Source organism: Chelonoidis abingdonii, chromosome 13 (assembly GCF_003597395.2).
Source record: "Chelonoidis abingdonii isolate Lonesome George chromosome 13, CheloAbing_2.0, whole genome shotgun sequence".
Taxonomy (NCBI): domain Eukaryota; kingdom Metazoa; phylum Chordata; order Testudines; family Testudinidae; genus Chelonoidis; species Chelonoidis abingdonii.
This window is the reverse complement of record NC_133781.1, coordinates 19010660-19029342: the sequence shown is the minus strand read 5'-3', so window position 1 is coordinate 19029342 and position 18683 is coordinate 19010660. Positions and strand designations below refer to the sequence as shown.

Sequence of the window (18683 nt, the reverse complement as noted above, 5' to 3'; positions counted from 1 at the left end):
GGAGATGGAGACACAAAGGCTGACTTTCCAGTGCTGTGCACCTACTTGATGGCAGGCAGGGCTAAGACTGGAATGCAGAGCTGTTGGCTCCCAGTCCTGTGAGACCACATTGCTTCCGGACGGGTGCTGAATCAGGCCTAGGCTGAGTCTCTGATCGTGGGCTGGTGGCAGGAGGCAGGGTAAGTGACTACTAACCACCGCTTTTATGTGCATTCCTTCCTGGCAGAAAGAGCTGCGGCCTCGTCTCTGCCTGATGAAGAAGGGCCCTAACGGCTACGGATTCAACCTCCACAGTGACAAAACCAAGCCGGGGCAGTACATCCGGGCCGTGGATCCAGACTCGCCGGCTGAATCCTCAGGGCTACGTCCGCAAGATCGCATCATTGAGGTACGTCCAGGAGGCGGGGGCAGTGCAGCTAGGGGAGGAGGAAAGAATGAGTGGTGAAGCATGGGAACCTCTGACGAGGTCGCAGAGGGCAGTGCGTGGGAGAGGCCTCTGTTGGATGCCAGGGGGATGGAGATCGGCTACGTCATGAAGATACTGCATTCCATGTCTTGCACCTGTGAGCGTAGTCATCTGAACTGGGCCCAGACTCTCCTCTGGGGTTAGTAACGTGGGAAGCGTGTCCTCTTCCTGTGCAAAGTAAGGAAAACTCAAGTCTTGCAGTCCAGTCGCTTGGGGCCTGTTTTTATCCATCAAGGAATGAGTAGATAAGAGTTGGCCTCTGCAGTGTGGCTTTGTCTATGACTTGAGTCCTGACGCTGGCCCAGTCGTCCTATAGTCACAACCGAAGTCTCTGGGACGGTCACACCCACCCACCTCTCCGTCACATGTTGCTGTCTGGGACCAGGACATTAACAGGAATCCTTTCACTGCTGTTTGTAGGAGGATGAATCTGCAGTGGATCCTGTGTGGCAACTTTGTTTTCTAGGGCATAATACAGTGGGCATGTTCAGGCCCTGATATGTATGCCAGGAGAGGGCAGAGGTGATTTCCTGGCCTCTTTAGTTAGTGCGAAGGAGCCTGTGTGGCAGCTGTCCCCCAGCCTGTGTGTACACAATGCCTCATGCTCTTGCTACAGGTCTGTGGCCCAACCTGTGTGCGTATGCTGCCCTGCGCTCCTGGCAGCTTTGCTGTGTAGTCTTGCGCTAATCACTTAGAGAAAATCTGATTTTAATGAGGTTTTGCTGGCTGCTCTGCTAATCCCCAGAAGGCTAGCTATGGGGACCTGCAGGGGCTTGAGGGTGGCAGAACTCTGGCTGCCATCCGTGCTACAATAACCACTAACAAGCCCTTTTCCAGGCTACCCCACCTTCCTAGTGCCAGATGTGCCATTGGGAATGCCCTCCACAGAGCTCTCCAAAGACTTTATGGCCCTAGTCTCTAAGCCACTTCCCCTGTCTTCAGGCTGTTCCCAGGTGAAAGTCTCTGCAGCACTGTTCTGACTCAGCCTGGTGGAATCCTACCAGTGCATTGATGGAATAGTCACCAGCAAGTACTCCAGCCTTTCTGCCTCCCCCATCATGACTTAACCTGCCAGCTGCTCGCTTGGAGCACAGGTTAAATGTTCATGGTGGGACATGCTGCCCTTGGGTCAGCTGTGAGGCTGTTAGTTCATTCTGTTAAAAAGCCATTGTCTCCAGCTGGTCAAATCCTTTTGTCGGGTTAGCCTTACTCCCCACAGTCAAGTGTGCATTGCTGTAGAGTAGCGGGGGGCGGGGAGGAGATAAGTGTGGATTTCGTGTGAGCATCTGGGCTTGGGAAGCAGCATGTGGACTGAGCCACAAGTCTGAAGTTCCCGAATGCTGTGTAAGGCCAATAGGAAGGGACTAGATCAGGTTTTTGGCGTACGACGGCATACGACTCTTCTTTCCTTCCTGGGGTTTCCATTGCAGTCTAAAAGCACTGTAGTGTCTCAGTGATTCAGCTGGAGTTGGTCCTGCTTTGAGCAGCGGGTTGGACTAGATGACCTCCTGAAGTCTCTTCTAACGCTTATCTTCTATGATTCATGACTAGAGCTTGGTCTACACTAGAAACTTTTGCTGGTAACAACAGTGTCGGTTAGAGGTTTGATTTATGTATGTATGTGATGTTTGTGTACCAGCAAAAGCCCTAGTGTAGATGCAGCTATACTGGTATCAGAGTGCTTTTGCTTGGATGGGTTATTTTGCTCACCAAACTGATACAAGCTACAGTTGCAAAAAAGCACTCTCTGGCTGGTATCCGCTATGTCTAGACAAGCTGGGTTTGATGGAATAGTTATGCTGGCAAACCTTTTCTAGTGTGGACGTAGCCTTGTTTGCTTTCTTTTGTGTCCCTCAGTTGTTATACAGAGGAATGGGGCTAATGAAAAGCCTCTGTACTCAGAGAGCCTGGACTCTCGCTCCTGCCATCAGCTGCAGATCTGATCTGCTGCAGCCTCAGCACAGCTGTGTAGGAAGGAGTATGGGTCAGCTGAGTTAATGTAGTCAATGTCTTATTCAGAAATGAGGAGTGCAGCTCAGAGCTGGTAATGCTCAGAGCGGTCCAGTGGTCGCTTAGGACAGGCTCAGACATGTGCAAAACAGGAAACGTTCATAAGAGAGAGTCTGAAATGCAACTAACTTGCAAGACTACAGAGCTCCAATCTTTGTGTCAGACCCCAGATCTGACCTCTGTGGCACAGCCAGCTCTTCTGTCCAGGAAGAAGAGCAGGTCTGGACGGTTTTGGCAAAGGTGTCATTGGAACCCGTTCCTCCTTCATCATTGCTACATGCACTTGTAAATTGGGCTGAATGCTCAGGGCTTCCCCACCTCCCATAGGGCCAGCCAGAATATTTTTGTGTTGGCTTGTCTGAGGACAGCCTGGATCCCAAATGTGGCTGTCAGATAAGAGAATTGGTCAGTGTCTTTCTGAAGTGTAGAATTAGGGTGGAACAGGCCAACGGGAGCTGAGAGAAGAATGTCACAACATAAGTGAAGCATCCGTTCCCCTTGTCACGTGGGGACTGTCACCTGTCCAGGCTAGTGGTGCGGTTGTTCTGAGCTGCTGGACAACAAAGAGTCTGACATAGGCAACAGTGAATGTGTCTATTGCTTGGGGGCGGGGGATGCCTCACAATGTACAGCCCTGCAGTAGCCTGCCTGTTCCCGTACCAGCCCGGTAGCAACTGAATGGAATAATAGTCGGCATGTGACTGGTATCAGCATTTCTGTCTAACCCACAGCCAGCCTTGTAATTCAGTACAAATCTCCTTCTTTCCTCTAACTCTGCCCATTTTCCTTCCGGCAGGTGAACGGACAGTGCATGGAAGGGAAGCAGCACTCTGACGTGGTGACGGCTATCAAAGCCGGGGGAGATGAGACCAAGCTGCTGGTGGTGGATAGCTTAACAGATGAGTTCTTCAAGAAGTGCAAAGTCATTCCCTCGGAGGAGCACTTGACAGGTGACAGGGTAGCAGCAGTGGTGCTGGGGCTTGCGTGTGGTGCTGGGGAGCGGTGGGTTTTACCTAGACAAGACTGTGAGGTTCTCTGCAAACAGATGGCTTAATGCGGGAGATGGAGGCTGGAACAGAAGCCTTCCTGCTTATGGGTGGTTTCATTTCCTATCCAAAATGAGAGAGGGCAGACATCTGTCCTGGTGAGATGTGACCTCTGTAGCATCTCCATGGAGCCCTTGGTGCTGACTGCTTGTGTCCTCTCTTCCTAATCCACAGCACGTAATTAATTTCCAAGGTGCACTCTGGTTCACCAGCTCCTCTTGCTTGCCAGCTCCGTGGGAAGTTGGGAAGAAAAGTTGCCAGATCAAAGCCTTTCTGCCTGCAAAGCTGGAAACTACCTCACAAGCCAAAGGCCTTGCTGGCTTCCTTGGCATCTTCTATATGCCAACAGGGAACGATCTGGCACTGTCTGCCTAGTTCCCCTGCACTCGGTCACCCTGCTCCCTAACTGTGCGGGCATCTGTCCAGGATTGTGTGAATTTTATAGCTGAAATGTTTAAACTTTGATGGGGTTTATGAGAGGAGGGGCCCAGTTTCTTTCTCTCTCTCTCTCTCTCTCAGATCAGAGTGCAGGCCATGTCAAGAGCATGACTGGCCACTCTAGCTCATGATCTATGCCCACCCATTATCCCGGAGACCAGCAGAACACACTCCCCTCCTCCGAAGATTTACACTGGGCTTGGTGCTTCAGTAACTGTATCCAAAAAATGTAATTCCACCACTGGAGAGTCTTAAGGGCTCAGCTGTCCCTGCCACAAGCCACCTCTTCTAGAACATGTGAGGGTCTTGGCTCGAACTCCCTGACTACATGAGAACTAGGGAGTCTGCAAGGAGGACCTCAGCATCTGGCAAGACTAAAAATCGCCAAACAAAATATCAGCCCAGTGTTAATTGGGCCCTGGTGACTGGCCTAAAGAGCTTTCTCTTGGGCCTAAAGACTTCTTGTTCCAATAGCTGGATTTCCTCTAGCAGCTCGGAACCTTAGGATGCCAAACAAGAATGGAAGTTGGCCAGGCTGTGTGAGAGGCAGGAGGGGCTAACACGGCAGCAGTTCCAGTGGCTGGAGTAGGCCCGGGTTAGGCAATTCTGTGTCCCCCTCAGTCTGCCAGCAACTGGCAGGGGAGAGCTGGGTTTTGCTGGGTGCTAGCTGCTTGGTTAAGGGCAGGAAACACTTGGTGAGGATCTGAGCTCACGTTCTGGAGAACTAGGTTCTTTTCCACTCCTGACCCAGGATTTGGTGTTATGTATGTGGGTAGGGTCTGCAGCAGAAAATCCAGCACTTCACTACCAGACTCTGAAGATCTGGGTCCAGTGTGGTTCAAAAACCCCTAAGAAAACAAAAAATTTGGGGGTTTTTTGTTTAGCATGAAACATGCTCCCTGGTGTATTTACTCTCCAAATCCAAACCCGGCCTGTGAGGAAGGATAAATCTTGCTTAGTAGCAGAGAAGAACTGCATGGCCGTCTGGGTCAGCGGAGCTAAGGGGTTCACAGCAGTGGAATCCAGTGCTTGGCTCTGAGGGAAAAGGTCAGTTTTCCGAGCAGACGTTGACATGAGTCTAATGAGCCAGCCGGAAACCTCAGGAGCTAGATACAGGTGTCTGACATTTATACCTCTGAGCCTTCACCACCACCTGTGGGGTGGGCTGGTCTCCCTTCAAGCCCTTGTTCTGCTGGAGGGGAGGAAGTGAATGGTACCTCCTAGGTCACACCTGCTGTGACTCTTTTTATGTGCTTCCTGATGGGGGGAGCAGGGAACTCTCTGGAATCTCTTAATTAATCCTGTTAACCTCCTTCTTCCCCACCAAAATAGCCTGGCCCTGCAGGTGAGTCTGTACTGAGATGTTCTAAGTGGCCCCTCAGAAAAGCATCACCCGGTATGGATGCTCAGCTTGGGTTCCCTGCCTTGCCCAGGGAGCCTTGAGATTCTTGCTGGGGCTGATCTGAGGGAGGTTAGGAGGGCGATGCTTTGTGGCATAGGATCTCTTTAAAGCAGGGGGTGGGCTGAGCTAGGCTGGCTTGAAGAAAATCCCCTCCTCCACTCTCCTTGCCTCAGTCCTGGTGTCTGGCTGCAGGTGGTTATGTCTTATCTTCTTTTGCTCCAGACGTTTCCCATGAGCTTTCCTGCCACCTGAGTTCTTCATGCAATAACACTATGACAGGGTCTGCTGTCCAATGGCTAGAGCAGGGGCCAGGGCTGATGGGTTCTGTTCCTGGGTCTGCCATTGTCTTGTTGCATGGCCTTGGGAAAGTCGCTTTGCCTCAGCATCGTAGTGTATCCGCCAGTGAAGTGGGTCTTGTAAGGGGTGTTGGGAGTGCTGAGATGGAGGATGCCTCTAGGGGCACACATCTGGGTCTACTTCAGTAGCCACCTCCTTGGGTTCACTGCACTTCTCACTTGTTCCCAGTAACACAGACTCAGGACGTAACCCTGTAGTGGGAGGCCCTGGCTATATGGGACTGCGAGGTTGTGGTTTCCCCACCACAGCCCCTGTTCTCAGTGTTTCTACAGCCTGCAGCTAAGCATTGGGCTCAGCCATGGTTTAGTGTTTGTTTGAGAAGGTCGGTTTTAACCCTCTGCGCATGTACCTGGGCTAGGAGATGAGTCCTTGTCTTTGCTGCTCAAAGGACGTTTGGGCAGGGAAGACACAACAAGGTAACTGACACGCAGTGGTTATCCTGCTGCAAAATCCTAGTGCAGACTAGTCCTTGCCATGAGGTCATTAGGTGAGGTCAGTGCTCTGCCCCCTGCCTGTGGTTCACGTCCCCTCGCTGCATCGCAGTGAGAACTACAGAGCCTTGTCTCCGCTAGGGTTTCCCGGCCTTCGTTATCCTGCGGTAAAAATGCTCCTTTTTCAACGGGGAAGACGCAGCAGGTCCGGGGTGCAGTGGCAGATAGAGGGGCTGGATCTTCTCAATGGCAAATGGCAGCTTTGTCCATGGCTGGAGACGGGGAGGGGGAGCCAGCAGTCCTGTGGATGTTGGCTCCTTGGTTGCCTAGCAATCTGGCTTTGGGGGCTTTCTCGCTGCTTTTCTCTCTGGGAAACTGAACTAAAGGGGAGAGGAGACACCGCAGAAGGTGTGAGCCAGCCTATTTACTCCAGGCAGAAAGATCTGAGTGCCCAGGGGGAGCAATGAAAGGTCTGCCCTGCGCCCAAGGGGGGTGAATGCAATAATAATGGGGTTCTGCTTTAAGCAGTGGCTGGTGCTTGAAGATTCTGGGGTGTCTTCAGAGGTGCTTAAATGTCTAGCTTCCTCCTGGTCTGCGGCGGTTCTATAGAACCGTTTCCAGCTTCACTTGAAGGGGTGAATTTGCTCCCATCCCGTAGTGGCAAGTGTCTCTCAGTTTGAGAGCTGGGAATCTTTGGCTGCCATCAGCAGTAAATATGAGCTGGTTTTCCTTCACACGCCCTGCCCCTCCAGGACTAACCTCTGATCACAACAGGATCTGCTCTCTCATGCCAGCAGTAAGGAAGTGAATGGCCATTGGATCTTTCTGGGTAACTGGGAGTGGCACGCTGGGCAGCTGCTGATCTGGCACAGGGAGACTGCAGTGGCATTCCTTTCCTCTGCCTTTCAGATCCCTCCTCCACTCCAAAGGGGTAGTTGTATGGGGAGCGATGTGGGTCTGACTGGACTCGGCCAGTACAAAGGCAGTCTCAGTGCCAGCCAAGCGAAAGCATTGTCTGCGGGACGGCACGGCCTGCCTTACCGCTAGCCCTGTGCCTTTGGGGTGCAGTGCATGGGCAGAGCTGGGAGGCTGCTGGATAAGCAGCCCCTACAATGATGCCCGCATCCCGATGCATGGATGTAAGGACGAATAAAGGCAGTGGGTGCTGGTTAGAGGGTTTTGCAGGCTCTTTGTAACTGCATGTCTGTGTCTTATCCCCCAGGTCCCTTGCCAGAGCCAGTTGCCAACGGCGAAGTAGAGAAGGTAAAGATCCTGCCAAGTTTCAACTTTTATAGATGGCATCTAAATGCCACGTTTGCCTGCTGTGCTGTCACTGCAGCATGCGCACCCCCTCCTCCCCATCGCTCTGCCCCACCCTGAAGCTGAGTGGCTCTTGGAGCCTGTCACATTCCCAGCTTGTGTTCCAGGGCAGTGCTGACCTTTGCAAAGGAAGGGAGAACTTTAGTGTCGGCCACCAAATGCATTAAGATGGGCCCATCTCTGCCTGGCTCCACCCCTTCCCAGGGAAGAGAATGGCCCTTTCTTTAGGAAGGGGCTGGACTCCAAAGGCCTCATTACTTCCAGTCTGGTTTGGAAAAACAAAACCTCATTAACCATGGTGCAGAAAGGAAGGCGTCTGCTAGTTAGGGCCTGCCGGGAAATCTTAATATACATCAAGGAAAGGAGGGCGGGGAGACGAGACAGGCTGCTGTTTCAGACTAGGGCACAATGCCATGGGTGAGGACTAGGCAAATCTTGCCAATGGGATTGCTCCATCAGGCTTCCTGACTAACTGGCGGTGCCAGTGGGTGGGGAGAGCCTGGATATTGGAGAGGGGCCAGGGATTAAGGACGGATTCCTCCACCTGGATCCTTATCCAAGTCTAGATGAGCTGTTTCATGTAGGTGTAGAAGCTGGGGCAGGAAGGACTGAACATACGTGTCCCAAGGCTGTTATGATGGGAACATCGGCACTGTTGCCAAGTTGGGTCGGGGCGGTAGGGGGACCATAGCTTTTCTCCCTCCCTCACCCCGCCAATGGCTGCATCTGTGGCTTGACAACCTTAGTGGGATCTCCTCTCATGCACTCCCTGCCCTAAAGAACCTCCAGGTGTTCTCTGCACCCACACTCACCTGGGCCTTGTTTGCCTGGGGTCTGGCCTACACACCGTGTTTGGACCCGTTCGTTTCAGTTAGGGCTGGGGCTTCCTACTGACATGGTTCTAGCAGCATAACTCTTAGTGTGGACACAGTTCTACTAGGATAAAAGTGCTGAATGGGCAGGAACAAGCTAGAGCTACGGACGCCCAGTAGACCCATGTCCACACTGCGGGGCTGTGCAGCAAATGATACAGCTTTCAAGAAGAATGTGTAGGAGTAGCTCTTCAGTGCAGAGAATGGATCTTGTACTGTTGGGGCACTAAGTAACAATGCTTAGACCCTAGCCCTGGAGCTGCGATGTGGCCAGTCGCTCTGGATGGTGGGAGAAGGGAAGGGGTCTCCACGTGCCCTCTCTCTCCCCGCTGGCCTATTCAACACTAAGGCCAGAGCTTAAGGCAGCACAGCTGCTGTGTTTAATCCTGCCCAGCTCTGAATAGGAAGCACTGAAGCCTGTCCAGAAGATGCTTATTAATCTGCAGCCTGTCAGCAGCTTATGTACTCAGAAGAAGGATTTCCCAGACCCCCCACTTACTGGTCCCGCTGAGGGAGGAGCTAATTGGCATCAACATCACTCCGCTCGGCAGGGAGTCACACGGACCTTCTGGACATATAAGAGATTTCGTTTGCATCTCCCTCCCCTCCCCAGGAAAGTGCTTTGTTCTCTGCAGTCCAGGCTGGGGCCCTGAGCCTTCCTGGAGAGGATCTCGCTTTTAGTGAGATTCCAGTCTGTGCTGGCAGGTGGGCAGTGTTAAGGGGAGTTCTGGCATTTTGGGGTAATCCTGCCTTGGTGTTTCAATCTGCCTTCCCTCTGGCTCATGCTAAATGGAGCTGAGCAGCTGTCAGCCCCTCTGATCCCCTGAAGAATGCAAAGCCAGGAGGAGGGGTGGAGTACTCTAGTGCTCTGACCTGTCATGCAGGGCAAGTGCCTCAACTTCTTAGAGAAGCAGGAGAGCTGGCAGAGTCTGCAGATGAGATTTGGGGCTCTGCATTAAAAATTACCAACTCATCTGCCTCTGCACTACCCACTGCCCCCATCTTGGGTCCCCTTGCCCTCTCAGATACACCCATGGCCCTGCCTGTGTAAAGCACCCCCAGCACAGGGTTCCTCTGAATCCACTGGCCATTGACTGGCTCACAGCAGTTGTTCTCTCCCCGGATAAGGTAGATCTCTAGATGTTTTTCGGGCACAGGCTGTTTCAAGAGGGTAGCATTTGGAACTGGCCCTGCCATCTGCTGGCAGGCATTATGAAGCCTTCCTCTCAATGTGACTTCAGTGTGAGTTTCCCTCTCCTATAGGTTTCAGAGTAGCAGCTGTGTTAGTCTGTATCAGCAAAAAGAACAGCAGTGCTTGTCACCTTAGAGACTAACAAATTTATTTGAGCATAAGCTTTTGTGGGCTACAGGGGATCCACCACACAGAGCGGAGAGGTGGTAGGCATGGCTGGGGAAAAGGTGAGTCTGCCAGCTGCATGGCCTGCCCCTCTGGCTGGGGGAAGTGGCAGCTCAAGGTCTCACTTGGTTTCGTTTCTTTCAGGAGGACAGCAGAGAGCAGCGGCCAGAGTCCGTATCTGAAAGTCTATCGAGCCCCGAGCCAATGGCTGTGTCCCCCTCTTTGAAAGAGACCTACAACGAGGTATGGCAGCTGCCTGCTTGGCAGGGCTTTGGGTTGCACCTTGGGAACAACTGGCTGATTGATGCAGAAGTGAGGAGGGGGCTAGGATTTACCTCCTGGGCTGACAGGGTGGGAGGAAGTTTGGGAGCCAGCCCCTTCCTGGTGCATGGGAAGAGACCTTTGCCTTGGACACTCATCACTTCTCCTTGATGGAACAGCAGGAACCCTGGTGTGTAGCAGTGGGCGCATCCCTTTCTCTGGCCAGGCCTGGCAAAACATCACCTATGCCAGAGAACAGTCTTGCCCGAAAGACTGTGTCTCTTTGTAAACTCTTGAATAAAAGTGGGCTGATTTCCATAGGGGCTGAGTGCAGGCCACTCCCCTTTTTAAACCAGGAGAGCAGCATGTACCCAGCACCTCTCTAGATCAGGCAGCTCCTCCCTAGACACCGGGGGCCGTTCAGAAGGTAACTATAGGCAAACCGTGGCTTGATGAAATAGCTTGGGCTTGAGGCAAGGGGAGAAGGCCCAGGATAGTGAGGGACAGAGGCAGACCATCTGCTCAAGTGGGTGAGATCAGGGTGAAATGCTCAAACGCTCACTGTGCCTGTCGTTCACCTTTGCAGTCTGACTCACAAGAGAAGGAGGAGAAGCGAAACTCCACGCCCGATCCGCTCCTGGACCTCAACGTTCCTCTGGCTGTGGCCAAGGAGCGCGCGCACCAGAAACGCACCAGCAAGAGGGCGCCACAGATGAACTGGAGCAAGAAAAACGAACTGTTCAGCAATCTCTGAAAAACCCCCCGGCAGAGGAGAGGAGAGGTAGCAAACTCTCCAGTGTCTGGCCCAAATCTCCACCAGCATCTTACTTTCTTCCCAGTCTCCAGTTTCACTAGGGAGTGGAGTCCTTTTCCCCCCACACTTGGATTGCACAATTTGGTTGTCTCTACTGTAATCTAAAGGAAAAAAGCACAATGGCTCCTTTTGCGAGTTTCCAGAGCAGCGTTAACATTCAGAGAACAAGATGTTTTTTTGTGTCTCAGTAGCTTAGGGTTCATGCGTGGTAAGGGGTTGGACCATTCCACGGCCCAAATCAAACCCCTATGTGTTTGCAGTGGGCACTGTGGAACACCTCTCATTCTCACTGGCTTTCTACTGAAAGCTTAAATCTATGTAAATGCAGGGAAGACGTTCAGCAGTGACGTGGGATTTTGAGTGCCTGACTTGAGACCCCTTAAAGAGTCCTAATGTAATGCTTGGCTCTTAAAGGAGCTTGGGTATATTTTCTGGTGTCTCCAGCTGAGCACCCAAAATCACTAGACATATCTGAATATCTCAGCCTTAGGCTTCAGTTTGGCCAAGAACCAAACAACATTCCTTCCAAGAGTTACTATTTGTTTAGGGTGGGGTTTTTTGTGTTTTACCTCTGACCTGGGGCTTCCATCTACAATGATCCAGCCCCATCAAATCCCCTGGTCTGAAGGTACCCAGAGGGCACTGTAGTTGAGTCAGTTTAACCAAGCACTTGTGTGAATGCCATGAAACCGGTGTCCTGAACACATCTCACTGAACCATTTGTCCCAGGCCAACTGGAAGCAAACTTTCAAAGGATCTAGCTCCCTAGATAGCTGAGGCCTGAGACCAGAAGGGCTTCCCTTGCCATGTTATACCGGAGGGTTTGTTCCTGCAGGGGAGGGCTGTTTGGACCAAGCACAATGACCAATAACTGCAAGTGGGAATCTCCTCCGATGGCTGGTTACTCCTGGAGACCGAACTGATCAGGGTTTTGAAGACTGAAATGTATAATGTAAAGGTTTTTAAATAGACTCTCTCTCCATTTTCTGAAATGAGATGCTTCTAATCACACTGATTTTTTTTTTTTTTTTTTTTTAAGGAGGGGGAGGGGAAAAATTTATTCTGTGGTGATTTTTCCCTGTGGATGTTTTATTTCTGTGTTTGCAATCGAGGTATTATTGTACTGTCAAGCTCAAGAGAAATGCTCTTTACCGGGGGAAAAAAAAATCCCTCCTGACTTCGTGTGTTCATTGGATGGCTAAATCCTTCTAAAGCTGTCCGCCTGGGGGGTTCTGAGCAATCCCCTGATTGAGCACCTTGGCTGCACTGTGGAGAGAGACATGATCATGTAACTGCCAATGGCTGCTGACAGTGAACGTGTTTCAGCACCTCCACCTAGCAACCATTGTCCAGGAACAATCCTCTATGAACTGCCCTAACATGCTGCCCCACTGCGCTAGTGCATTGTGGGAAAAATCTGGGCAGCGCTCCTGTGCTGGCTAAGCTAGTGGTGCAATGCATTTTGGGATAGCCTCCTGCCCGGAGGTGGGACTGGCTTACCTGACTTGGCTGGCACATGGGGGCAGACCTTCTCTCACAACAGAAGGGGCAGTATTAAAACTCGGCCATAGCCCGGCACCTGAATGTGTACCCACACCTGTTAAGTGGGAGCAGCAGTCAACTGTGTACAAGCTCATAACAATGCTGTGGTGTAGACGGGAGCCTGGGGCAGAGGGAATTGCACTTCAGGAAATGTCTGTTAGTGTGGTTTTCATGGCTAAAGTGCTGCCTGTGCAGTGATCCTGCTTGGGGTCAGGATAAAGGCCAGCAGCCATACCCTGCCCCTTATTTTCAGAGTAAGAATAATTGCCGCTGGTGTGGCTCTGTTTAAGCCCCTCCCTCCCTCAGAGCATGGGAAATTCCAAGCCTGCTGAAACTGGTGGCTTAAAGGTTTCTGCTGCATTTGGATGGTGGTACTTTGCAATGTAGTGATGCATTCTGGGCCAAGTGGCCTTCTGGAACCTAGCAAGGGGTGGGGAGGGAGAAGAGAGGGATTGGCTGGACCCTCTGAGGGTTAATGTCTCTGGATTATTAAAATGCTCTAATCCCTGTTGCTCAGGGCGGGGGGTGGGTGGGAGGAGGTGCCCATGAGACCAGCTGTAATCTGCTAGGGCTGTTGCTGGAAAGGATTCCCAGGGTAGAGTCAGAGCAAGCCTGAGGGGACTGTCTTATCTCCGTGTTTACTGACCTGATTAGAGGGCAGCAGCCCCTAAACTCTCTGTGAAAATAAACCAGGTGCTTTGGAGTCCATCACCATTTCACAAGACTATGCACATTCCAAAACAATCTCCAGTGGCCCAGGCTGGTAAACGTGGGGGTTGCTTCATCAGAGCCTCTCTCAAATGGCAGAGGGGAAGGGGTTAACAGATGACCATGGGACTGCTCCTGGGTTGATGTGGAGTGAGCTTGGAGCATGCTGTCAGATTTCCCTCCCCTCTGGTGAGGATATGATGGGAGTGAGGGGGAGACTGCTTGGGTGAATTCCAGGACTTGACTTAGCAAATCACTAAGGTGTGTGCACCTGACCTATAGTGGAGCATGCAGGTAAGTGAGGAGCCACTGGCCATGGAGAATAGGAGCCTGAAAAAGGAACAAGGGGGAGGAAGCATGGAAGAAAGGTCTACTCCATACATCACACACACACCCATGGTGCTGTAACAGCATTTGGTGGGCAGGTGCAGACCAGAGGCTGGGAAGAAGGGCAGGGGCAAACAAATGCATGAGGGCCTCCTTAAGGAGAAGCAGTTGCTGGAGGCAAGTAAGATATGCCTTGTGTTGTAGGCAGGTAGGGAAGGCAGATTTCTAAGGGAGTGGGTGACTTGTTTCCATTCCCAGCTGTGCAGGAGGTGGGCCTGTCTTGTGCTTGTTGATGAACAATGGCATTTAGACTCTAAAGGAGGAAAACTACAGTAAGGAAGAGGAAGGCCATAGCTGCAGAACAGTGATGCCTAATAGTGAAGGCAATAGTGGGTAAACTTAGAGGACTGATGCACTGACAAGTGCCATGTCCCTTCTTATGTGGCTTGTTCTCATAGCATACAGCCTCCTCCTGCTACCAGTGAGCAGAGTTGCTTCTCTAGCTCCTGGCAAGACAACTCTTTTGGCTGAGGATCCTGGGTTCTATCCCTGGTGGAGGTGACTATTTGGAATCGAAATCAATGGTTCGTGCCTTGGAGAATAAGATTAAAATGAAGGTGAGAGCCGAACAGAGTAGTAGAGCTATGATCAGAGTGCTCCACCCCTCTCCCGGATTATAACAGGATAATGGTTTGGGCTATGTCATAACACCAGACTGCAGCCTCTGTATAAGATCTGTTACAGAAATTTTACTCTGACTCCAGTGCCTGCCTCAGTGGTATAATGAACTAGAAAAGCTGAACTAGCACCGTGCAACAACCCACAATATTGTGGATGTGGCAAGAACGTGGACTCTGTACTCTGTGAGCAGTGAAACGTCACTTAGAGGCTTGTAGTGGAGGAAATAGGCCTTGAGGGGAAGGTGTCCAGTGAAGTGCTCGCAGAGCCTGGCTGTGGATAGAGATTGTTCCAGGGCTGCCACCTTGTGGCTTGGGCTTAGCAGCGAAATCGGTGTTTGCAGCACTATTTATATGTGTGCACAATGCTGAGTAGCCTAAGTGGGTTAAACAGATAAGTCCTTAGCCTGCAGAATGTACAGCTGAAAGACGTGGGTGAGTACAGTACAATGCAAAACAAACCAGGACGGCTGTCTGGTCAAACTGCAACGTCTCACGTGGCAGGACTATTTCTGTAACGCACTAGAAACTTTCTAGGGTTCAATTACAGTAGAACCTCAGGGTAACAGTCAACCACACACCTCATTTGGAACTGGAAATGTGCAATTAAGCAGAAGCAGAGACCAAAAAAAAGAGCAAGCAAATGCAATACAGTACTGAAATAAACTACTAAAAATAAAGGGAAAGTTTGAAAAAATATGTTTGTGCTTTTTTCATTTAAATTAAGACAGTTAATTATTTTTAATTATTTCATTTAAATTGAGACTTTTTTCTTCTGTGTCATAAAGTTTCAAGCTGTATTAACTCAATGGTCAGTTGTAAACTTTTGAAAGAACCACCAGACTGTTTTGTTCGGCGTTATGAACAACCTCTGTTCCCGAGGTGTTGGCAACTCTGAGGTTCTACTGTACAATGACGATTACCCTCCCCCAGCTCTTGCATTTGTGGTTGGTGGTGGAACCCTACAAAGCAGGATCTCCTTCGTCCCCTTTCGCTGAGTTCTAATGTGTCTGCTGCTTGGTCAGCTGTAAGGGGACCTCATGCCCAGGTGTTCGGAGAACGGCAACCTCAAGGAATTGGGGGTGTTCCCTAAATGGGCTGCTGCCCCTGCCCACGTTGAGCACACTCTTCACTGTGCTTCAGAAGCAAAATGGTGGCATTTCACGTGACGCAACTGTGATGAAAAATGCCCAAGTGCCAAAAACTCTGTTGCTTGATTAAGAACCTATTACCCTCCAACAAAAAGAAATCGTCCAACGGTGCCACCACTGAGAACTGAATGGAGAATTTCCTGACTTTTTGGTGTTTTGTTTTTCACACGAATCTTCATTCTGCCCACTGAGCCATCTGGGTGTGAAGACATTGGTCTTGGCCCTTGTCTTTCTGCCCCATTGATGAGATTGCGTAGAGAGCCCTTATCTTCCCCTCCCTCGCACACCAGTTGTATGAGCCACCAGTAGCTAAATTCCATGTGTTCGAATAAATATGCTATTGCCCAGTGGACAGCAGCTAATGAAATACCTATTGTGGTGCGGGTGTGTTGGAAGATGCAGTGTTAAAGATGGTGTTGGAACTCACCTGTGGAAAAATGACTTGACTCTCACCTGCATGTTAGATTCTCCACTCTTGCATGGTTGGTAAATTTGCAATATCCTGGGCTGGGGGAGATGAGCTGCAGATGGTTTGATAGGTGAGGAATCTGGCATCTTACAGTAGTTGGAGCTTTCAGAGAACTCAGGAGAAAGCTGGGTGAGTATCTCTGGTTTGTGCATTTGGCCCAGAACTGCAGGTTTAGCTAGTCTTACAAAAGCATCAGTGCACATTTTTCAGATGTGCAGGTTACATATAAGTGGGTGGATGAAACACAGCTTATAAAGGTGAAGGAAACCCACCAGTCAGAGAGGAAGTTAAAGCAGGGTGTTATTTCTAGCCAGAGCTTTATAAACACTTAACTGACACTGGCAGTGTCCCAAAAGGGAAAACAGACTAAAGTGCAATCAGAGCTAGTTCATAGTCCTGGGCAAAGATCCTTCCCTACCTTAAAATGACTGGCCCTTTTTTGAGGAGCTACCTCTGGGGCAGATGCTACCATTGACCAGGACTGAGGGAGGAGAGGATAGAGAGAGGGCTATATACAGTCATGATTGGTGTGGAGAAAGTGAATGTGTGATTTACCTCTTCATGTAACGCATGAACCAGGGGTCACTCAGTGAAATCAGTAGGTAGCAGTTTTAAACTAAAAGGAAGCATTTCTTCACTCAACACACAGTCAACCTGTGGAACTCATTGCCAGGGCTCTTGTGGACAAGGGGAGGGGGCAGAGACATTTGAATGTCCATGTTCATTCATTAACATTTGATGAAAAAACAAGGCAAAAATTCCAGGGATGTGCCATCCCATTCTTCCCCCTGCTCTGATTTGCTTTAGCCTAGCTGAGTGCCAGAGCAATGAAATACTCCTGGTGTGTTAATGCCAGCAGAGGGTTATTGCAGTAACCTTCTAGGGAGTGGCTGGGGAGAGGAGCAAGTGTATGATGCAAGCAAACAGCCAGGGTAATCTGCTGGGCAGAATGTGTCTCCCTCTGAGCCATTCGGGGAATCCAGACAAATAATGGAAACACTTTAGAAATCTGGAGCACCATGCAAACACGGCATTGACCAGAAGGGGGGCTGGCTTGTAATATTGGCCGGGCCGCACAGGCTGGTAAATTCTAATGAAGTGAACTGAGAAGCAGGCTCAGACATCCACACCTTCCTGAGTAGGCCCTGCAGTCCACAGCTGTGTGCCCTTTCCTCCCCTGCAATACCCCTGCCATCACGCCCACAGATCCAGGGCTGTAATTTTAGGCTGCGTCATGGAGGGTTCCGCTGGCATTTGAACCCAGGACCTCAGGCAAGAGCCATGCCCCAGGGCCGTGCGGCCCAGCTCCATGGATGATGACTGCCCCCTGAGTCTGGATCTTTTATCTGTCCACAGGGCTGCTTGCAGCAGCATCCCGAAAGACCCAGAGGTGAGGCTCGCTGCTGCCACAATGGACAAGAACAAGGGCCTGCTGATTAAACGAGTGTCATTCTCGTAAGGACCCGCCAGGCCATAAATAGAGGCATGGATGACTGGGGGCATCCACAAACAAACAGCAGCCCTGAGAGAAAAGCCGATTTTGTTTGTAGAAGCTTTGCAAGGAGTCAGGTCACAGCTGCACAGGGCAATACCCTCCCCTGTGGAAAATGACACACCCTGACTTTGCTGAGCTAGTGACCAGTGGAAGTAGATTCTGCTGAGGGTAGGTAGATGTTGCTCAAGACCTCGGATTTCATAGATCATATTTCTATACACAGAGCAAATCTCTCCATTCAGATCTTCGCTCCACACCTCCTGGCTTCGGCACTCTTCCGCGCACTGAGCATTGGGGGAATTATTTATTTACTCTCTACAGCTGAAGGCTTAGAGGGAAGATTTCTCTCCTAACTATTGCTGGTGAGGTAGCAGGAAGGAGCTGGTGGACAAAGCACATGTGAGTTTCTCGGGGGGCCCTGCTCTGTGCGTGGGGTCGGGGAGGGCAGGATAGAGAGAGAAATCAGCCAGCAGTTGTGTTTAGAGAACTCTTGGCCCAAGACACTAGACTGAATTGCTGCTGAGCTCCAGGTTGGAAAGAAAGGGCACAAGAGCAACACCACCTTGAGCAATCACAAACTGTTCCCAGGGCATCTGCAATGCCACAGCCACTGGGTCAGCTCCTTTGACCCATGTCAACCAAGAGACACCAGGTTGGTTTTTCTAACTCTTTTGAGGCCTTCTTTCCAGTGAGTGCCTGATGCGCTCCAGACCTGGATGGAGACTATGCTAGTGGGGGAGCGTGGACAACAGGAGCAGGGAAGGTGAGGGAAAGGCACTACAAGGTGGAGAGAATCTTGAGGCACTTGACAAGGGTCCTAGGTGTCCCAGGTGGAGGAAGCACAGAAGGAGATGGAGGGTTTCAGGCAGGTGCCATAGGAGCTGTAGACTGAGGATAGACTGAGCAGGGTTGGGGATATGCAACAGAACCTCCCTGTGTGTGATGGGGAAAATCCCTAGGGAATTGATGCATTTTGCAAATTAGTGAGTAAGCAAACAAGCACGATAGCAAATAATCTATGTTGATGCACTCTGCCTTTGTTTTGACAACTGCTGTTCCACTTTGTTTCTTTCTGCTGGGTTTTCCGAGCTCACTAGCAGACGTACTGCAAGGTGTTTTGCAGGAAGGAGCAAGGTATCAGTAACAGGAGGTGGTTCCCGCTGCCTGCCTCTGCTGCTACAAAAAAAATCTCTGCAGGGGTCAAGTAAGGTGAGACTGCTGGGGAACGGGGGCTGCTTTATGGATCAGAGAAGTGAGCTTTATGTAGGAAGTGTCAATGGCCAGGCAGCAAGTGTTCACTGACAGAGGCATTTCACACTGCTCATAATTGTCTCCGTTGTCTCCATGCCGTCTGTTTGCTGGGTCTTGCCTTATTATTGAATGATTAACTCTCTATGAAAGGGACTTTTTGTGAGCATACATCACCCGGCATCAAGGGCCTTGATCCCTGCTTGGGATTGCTTGGCACTACCACGATACAAGGTGCCACCATAGTCTGTAATGCTCTAGCTATCTCAGTGCTGCCCACCTACAAATTCAA

The 18683-nt window shown here is 50.8% G+C and overlaps 2 protein-coding genes across 2 annotated transcripts in view; both read left to right on the top strand.

Annotated features, from left to right (window-relative positions):
• NHERF1 (NHERF family PDZ scaffold protein 1) overlaps nucleotides 1–11785 on the top strand; it is a 36033-nt gene extending 24248 nt beyond the window's left edge. The window contains exons 2-6 of the mRNA XM_032785095.2: nucleotides 227–388; nucleotides 3273–3426; nucleotides 7373–7413; nucleotides 9844–9942; nucleotides 10547–11785. Of these exons, the coding sequence (XP_032640986.1) occupies nucleotides 227–388; nucleotides 3273–3426; nucleotides 7373–7413; nucleotides 9844–9942; nucleotides 10547–10714 (624 nt within the window). The 3' untranslated portion in view covers nucleotides 10715–11785. The remainder of the gene's footprint in view (nucleotides 1–226; nucleotides 389–3272; nucleotides 3427–7372; nucleotides 7414–9843; nucleotides 9943–10546) is intronic.
• Nucleotides 1–18683, top strand: part of TMEM104 (transmembrane protein 104) — a 152772-nt gene that overhangs the window by 220 nt on the left and 133869 nt on the right. The window lies entirely within an intron of this gene.